The sequence below is a fragment of the Parasteatoda tepidariorum genome, chromosome 8 (genome assembly GCF_982258835.1).
Source record: "Parasteatoda tepidariorum strain Cologne lab strain chromosome 8, Ptep-v5.0, whole genome shotgun sequence".
Lineage (NCBI taxonomy): Eukaryota > Metazoa > Arthropoda > Arachnida > Araneae > Theridiidae > Parasteatoda > Parasteatoda tepidariorum.
The window spans coordinates 68,993,774-69,000,409 of NC_141762.1; the positions used below are offsets into that span (position 1 = coordinate 68,993,774).

Here is a 6,636-nt window from a genome sequence, read left to right on the forward strand (position 1 = left end):
ATTTTATAATATAATCGTATAATATAATTTTAAAATCAAATGTAATTTTAGTATCAAACTTTTTATGGATTTGCACGAAAAAGAAATTTTATCTATTGATTTTAATTTTTAGTTTATTATTTTTATTTATTTAAATTACCATTGATTTAAAATTATTTTACTCTTTAGAAACGCGTTTTAAAAGCACAAACATAAGCAAAGCAAACACGGGGTTTCAGATAGCTTTGTGATCTTTGAGCTAGTAAAAAATAATTGAATGTGCAGTATAAGTTGAAACAGAAAGTATTTAAACACGAAGTTAGCTGCAAATGCATATATATTGCACATTAATTTTATAAATTAAAAAAACATAAGCATTTATTTTTAAATTTAATTTCTTTTTTTTTTTAGAAAGATTACCGAGTTTTAGAAAAAAGTAACGATTTCATTCGATATTTCCGTTACAAATACTTGTACTTTTTCCCTAAAAAAGTAACGAAAGTACAAGTAAAAGTACTAAATTTAAAAAGTAACGAAGTACAAGTAAAAGTACGTACTTTTTACTTGTACCGGCGGTACAAGTAACGAAAGTAAAAGTACTGCCATATATGAGCCCATATACTTAAAACACCAATGTTTCACACTCAAAATCGTAATCGGTTTAAAATTTCTATTTTCGTCTCAATGCTTAATTAAAAAAAATATATATTAGTTTACAACTCTTCAAGGCTCAATTCAACAAATATTAGTTTGCAACTGGTATTCATTGTCCGATTCAATAAATATTAGTTTTAGGCTTCAACTCATTGCTCAATTCACCGAATATTACTTTACTGCTTCCACTCAATGGCTAACTCCGTTAATCTTAGTTTATAGTTTCGGATGAGTTCTTGCATTATGCGTATTAATTCATTATTTCTGCAGTTTATTAAACATTAGTTAATATTGCCTCCTCAAGATTCAACTAAAAAAATAGTAGTTCACATACCAGGATCACAATCAGTTGGAGGGCAATTCACTTTTGTGGAAAAAAGCTGTAAGTCATGAACTTCACACTTGAGTACAGCAATAGGTCCGGCAAGTATATACGGTGAAAATTATTGCATTGTCGAAATTCTGTAAGGGTACTAGCTTATATGCCTACCACGTCGTCAGACCAAGATTAAAATTATGTGGAGTTTAAATTATAGCCATAAAAGAGATACTTAAAAGAGGAAATGGGTGTATGAAGACACTATGGTTCTTATACTATAAGCAAGTATTTCTAACTTCTTTTATGATTAAAATTCAATACAAAAATCTTTATCAAATCATTTTCCCCTTCTAACAATTTATTGAGAAGCGCTTCGTAACAAATTCTGTTTTACTAACAATGGTAATTAAAAATTTAAAATATAGAAAACGTGGGTTTGGATAAACCATAATATAAACCCTGAAGTTTCAAATCTTGAATATTTTTCTCGAAATGTCAAAATGCGAACCTATTATGGCAGGTTTACTTCCCTGATGCTCAATTCTGAGTAATTCTGCCATCATTTGCTTGCATTTTAATCTTTTGAAGAAAAACTTTTCAGCATTTGAAACTTTATGGTTTACCTGAACCAACTTCGCTCTGTATTTTAAATTACTCAGGTAGGTAAAACAGGATTTACCAAGAAGCGTTTACCCTGTCTTTTTAAAGAAGAGAATAGGACTTCTATAGGGTAAGAAGCAAATTTTATATTGTAACACAAGCCACATAATAAAATGATATCTCTTCATATATTAACGATTTAACAAGCTAGATAATAAATTATATCTCTTCATATAATTAATGATTTAACAAGCCAGATAATAAACGATATCTCTTCATAAAATTAACAATTTAACAAGCCAACCAATAAATGATATCTCGTATTATAATTAATGATTTAACAAGCCACATAAGAAACGATATCTCGTAATATAATTATCTATAATTAAGGTAGCGAATTTGACTTCTTTAGAGAATGTGGTAATTTTATATTGCAACACAAGCTAGTTAATAAACGATACCTCATCATATAATTAACGAATTTTCGAAAAAAATACAAATGTAATTAATGATGCATTATTATTTATAATGTGCAAAAAATGATTTTTTTTTTAATGTAATTTACTTTTACAGGCGTTCATTGGCTGTGCTTGGGGAACGTACCACGTTGCACTTGTTTCAATATGTTACGGATTCTTCTGTGCAGTTTTTGCATCATCTTCAGGCTGGCTAGTAAAGCTATTTAATCGAATACCGGTTTTTACATTTGCTGCTGTTCTAAATATAGCGTCAAATATTCTGTTACTTCTTTGGAGTCCAGATCCTCATCATCCTGAAATATTTTTTATATTTGCTGGAATGTGGGGTGCTTTCGTAGGAATTATATGGTCTCAGCTGAGAGGTATTACACATGTTATATCAACTCAAATTCAAGCATATTATTGCATCAAAGTATTTTTATATTTTATTTTATAACCGTCATTGAACAGTTGAACCAATTTTTAAGTTTACGACTTCTAATGTTCTACTCCGTAGCCTTGTAATTTTGAACCCAATCCAGAAGACAAGGGAACTCCTTTATCAAGCATTGGGAAAAATTTTACTTCGTGGAGGACTTTTTGATGGAACTACCCCATATGTGCGTTACATGGAGAGGAAGACCACGAGAACCTCCCACGGTTAGCCTGACGGCAAAGGGACTCTAACCCATGATCCGTCTACCACTGAGGCTATTTCACGTCTGCACTGTGGTCTGTGCAAGCTGGATGCGGAATTCGAACCCGATTCGCCGCATTGGAAGCCGAATGCTTTATCCATTGAGCCATCGCTGCTCAAAAGTGTTTTTATAGGAATTATTGAAAAGCATACATTCGGTGTAAGTTTTTAAAAACCAATGATACAAAAAAAAGGGATTCACCGGCAACCAGGAGTATAAAAAACTCTATAACAAAGTTAAAGATTATCTGTAACAAAATTTGCTACATTTCATTATTATTATTATTGTAAACCCCACATTGCGTAGACAGATATAAAACCCCATAAACTTTACACTATGATTCCAACAAGAAAATATAATTTTTTTTACCATGTATTTTAATTAACTTTTTTCGTTCGCGAAAGAAGAATAGAGAAATTTCACGTAGCGTTTGTCTTGTGTAAATCGCAATTATCCTCTTATTTTTTACCATTTAACATTTCTGTGATTTGTGAAGCAAAAAAAAACTCTCACTTGTGATATGAAGCTGCAATGGTATTAGCATTAAATTAAGTGGGAAACCGTGACACTCTGCGAGATTTCTCTAATATTAACACATTAGAAAGCGCAGATTCGAGCTGAACATTAGTACCTCAAGAAAATATGAATTTCGATCATTTTCTGACCGCTACTAGCAGAATTTATCACCATTCGAAATTTCCACCACTTCCTAAAAAGCTAAGATGCCTAAATTTCCCTTGGAGCTCTATTAGGGAGGCCTAAACTGACATCACTTTACTTACCTATTCACTAGAAATCCATCAATGATCAATGAGTTACAGATAACGACCAATTAGAATACGTTTATATTAGGATGTGAATATGAATCATCCAATAGGAATGACGCAGACGACAACTGATTTATTTATTTTACTCAGTGATACTGTTCAGCCTCTAGTTTGGACATCTCAATGACCAAGTAAGAAACTGAACTAAATCTAAGTTTCACTATCATTCAAACAATAACGTTTGCACTTCTCCTATTGAACTATTCGTATTCCTATCCCAATATAAACGTATTCCTATTGGTTGCATCTGTAACTGATTGATCATTGATGGATTTCCAGTGGACAGGTAAAAGGAGTGACGTCAGCTTAGCTTTTTTTCTATACTAGAAAAAAATAATTAACTGAAAATTTGTTTTAAAGAGGAATTCTGGTGGGTACGAATCCTCCCTCCATGACATAATCTCAGGGAAAAAAAATTTTTGTGCAGCTCTTGTGTGACAAAATAATACCAAACACAAACATCTTTAGATGATATAACTTAAATACACGCAAAGTGTTATAGAAGAAATTAAATTGAAAGTTAAATAACTTGCCAATTATATATTTATAAACTTGAAAACACGAACAACAATGCGATGCATTTTATTAATTAATATATTATTATCTGTTTATAAACATAAATGCATTAATATTTCTTTTCAGCCTTCTATGGAGTGCTTTTCAAAGCAGAGGAAGAAGCTGCCTTTTCAGCCTTTCATGTGTGGTACGCACTTGGCTTCTGTTTGTCTTTCGCCTACAGCAACTACTTCTGCACATCCATTAAAATATACGTTCTTCTGATTATATCCAGTCTAGGATACATCGGGTATTTATTTGTGGAGAAACGATTTGCCAGTTGGAAAAACTTTAAAAGTGAAGTAGGAATTGATGAGGCGACAAAAAGTTGATGATTGATGATTTTTATGAGTCATTATGTACAGTTTTAAGAATGATCCCAAGACTATTATGAGAAATCATTGCTATTTCGATAAATTTAAAGTTGTGCTTCAAAGTAAAGGGTTAAAGAAAAAAAACTTTATTTGTTCCTTTGAAGTTATAAAAATTATTAAGCAGCGTAACGAGCAAAGTGTATTTTCTGGTCACATAACCTCTAGAGCAAAAGCACCAAAACCGAAGATTTCTTCATCCGTAAACTAGACCGAAAGCATGACGAACGGAGTACGTGCGATCATAAGTCTATAAAGAATAATAGCCTGTCCCTGAAAACGTAGTATCTTCCTTAGAAGAGGGAACACTTTTAGTAGATTTACTAAACGCGAGTGCAATCGGTTGAGTGAATGAGAAATTCAAATATACGTTCTTTGATACCATCAATTGATCAAAATGTAAAGTTTGATGCAAAACAATGTTAACTACATTTACGTTCCTATGGACAGAATTCTGAATCTTCAATGTTTGTGAGTCTGTTTCAAAAGTTTTTAGTGAACTATTTATCCATTGATTTCTGAATTTATGTATTTTGTGTACTAACTTTTTTTGTGTGAATAATGCATTTAATGTAAAAATAAAGAGACTGCATTTTCCATGTAGCATTCTCCATGTTCACGTACGTAAGTTCTGCTCATCGCAGTTACTACAGAATTACACGGGTTCTGAGCTTGTACTGAGCCAACGTACTTGACCGTGTGAGATGTTTCTTGAAAGTGCAAAATCTCTCCGTTGCGTTTAACCCCTTTGTAATCAGTTTACTAGATTGTAATCATCCTAATTTTTGTTGAATGAACACATTGTATCAGATAATGGAAATTTCATGCATTTTCAAATGTTATCGGCTGAAGTAAACATTATTTTTCAATACTTAGAGATGCTTTGGTGGCTAAGAACCGATATACGATTGAAACGGTTAAAAAGCATTTTTGATTGAGAGTAGACATACGACTAAAACGGTAAACAAGCTCTGTCTATTGAGAGTAGGCATACGACTGAAACAGTAAAAAAAAGCTTTGTTAATTGAGAGTATAGACATACAACTGAAACGTTATAAAGCATTGTTTAGTGAGAGTAGACACGTCTGAAACGGTAAAAAAAGCTTTGTTGGCTGAAAATAGACGTACGACTGAAACGGTAAAAAAAAAACACTTTTGTGTCAAAGAGTAGATAAACAACTGCAAAGGTAGTGCTTATTTGCATTAAAATCATTAAGAGATTACAGACAAAGAAGTCTTTCAGAGAAGGGGATGAAAAATTTTTGTATGAATAATTTATTGTAGTTCTGAAAATATTTGTAATTGTGCTCAAATGATATTTTAAAAGACATATTCTTCTATGTGGAGAGTGGGCATTTTTTTAAACTATTAGCATGGTCTATAAAATTGTATCTTTACTATTTTGTGCTAATTGCCAATTCAATATGATTATGTAATTTCAAATAATTTTCATTTATAAATTGATAGTCGTAAAGTTAATAGAATCATTAGAACGTTGTGATAAAACTATGAATAACATGTAAGGCAATTTTATGTAATTTTCTCTGTTTAATTTCTCCTTTTAAAAAATCCAATGTATTTTCCATACAGTGTTTGCTTCTTTTTGTAGCATTATATAATTTAAAAATACCATTTAGAATAAATGTTAAATAAATTACACAATTGTCCATTGTTTTTATTATATAAGTTATCAACAAAATGCATAGAAATCAGATTTTTTTTATTAAATAGCTTAGTGGTGTTCAGTTTGCCTAAAATTACGTAATATAAAATAATTATTATCTCGCTTTTGTCTTGGTATTCTATACAATTCCAAAAGACCAAGCGGAAAACAGCAAAATTAAATAAATACTAAACGCCAGGTATTCTAATGAAAGGGTTGCATTTTAAGCTTTACTCTCTAAGTATATAAACTATATTATACAGCTTTTTATTGCCTAACTACAACGGGTTATTCTGAAGAAAGCGCTCCTTTTTAGTAAAAAAAAAAAAATCTCTCATTTTTAAAGTTTGATGAACTGTGTTTTGGCAGAAAAATTTAGCCTTTCATGCAATGTCTGGGCAAAATTAACAACAGGTTCAATATTTCTTACATTACCAGATAGGACATTCTAATATTTTATACATTGTCTAGATATTTTATATAAAATGTACTGAAAGATAAACCAAATAAAA

At 31.0% G+C, this 6,636-nt stretch overlaps 1 protein-coding gene across 2 annotated transcripts in view; it reads left to right on the forward strand.

Annotated features, from left to right (window-relative positions):
• LOC147806265 (N-acetylglucosamine transporter UNC93A-like) overlaps positions 1-6,115 on the forward strand; it is a 29,811-nt gene extending 23,696 nt beyond the window's left edge. For both annotated transcript variants that reach the window (XM_087169065.1, XM_087169066.1), the window contains exons 3-4: positions 2,126-2,393; positions 4,178-6,115. In XM_087169065.1, coding sequence (XP_087025191.1) covers positions 2,126-2,393; positions 4,178-4,422 — 513 coding nt within the window. In that variant the 3' untranslated portion in view covers positions 4,423-6,115. The remainder of the gene's footprint in view (positions 1-2,125; positions 2,394-4,177) is intronic.
• The last annotated feature ends 521 nt before the right edge of the window (positions 6,116-6,636 follow it).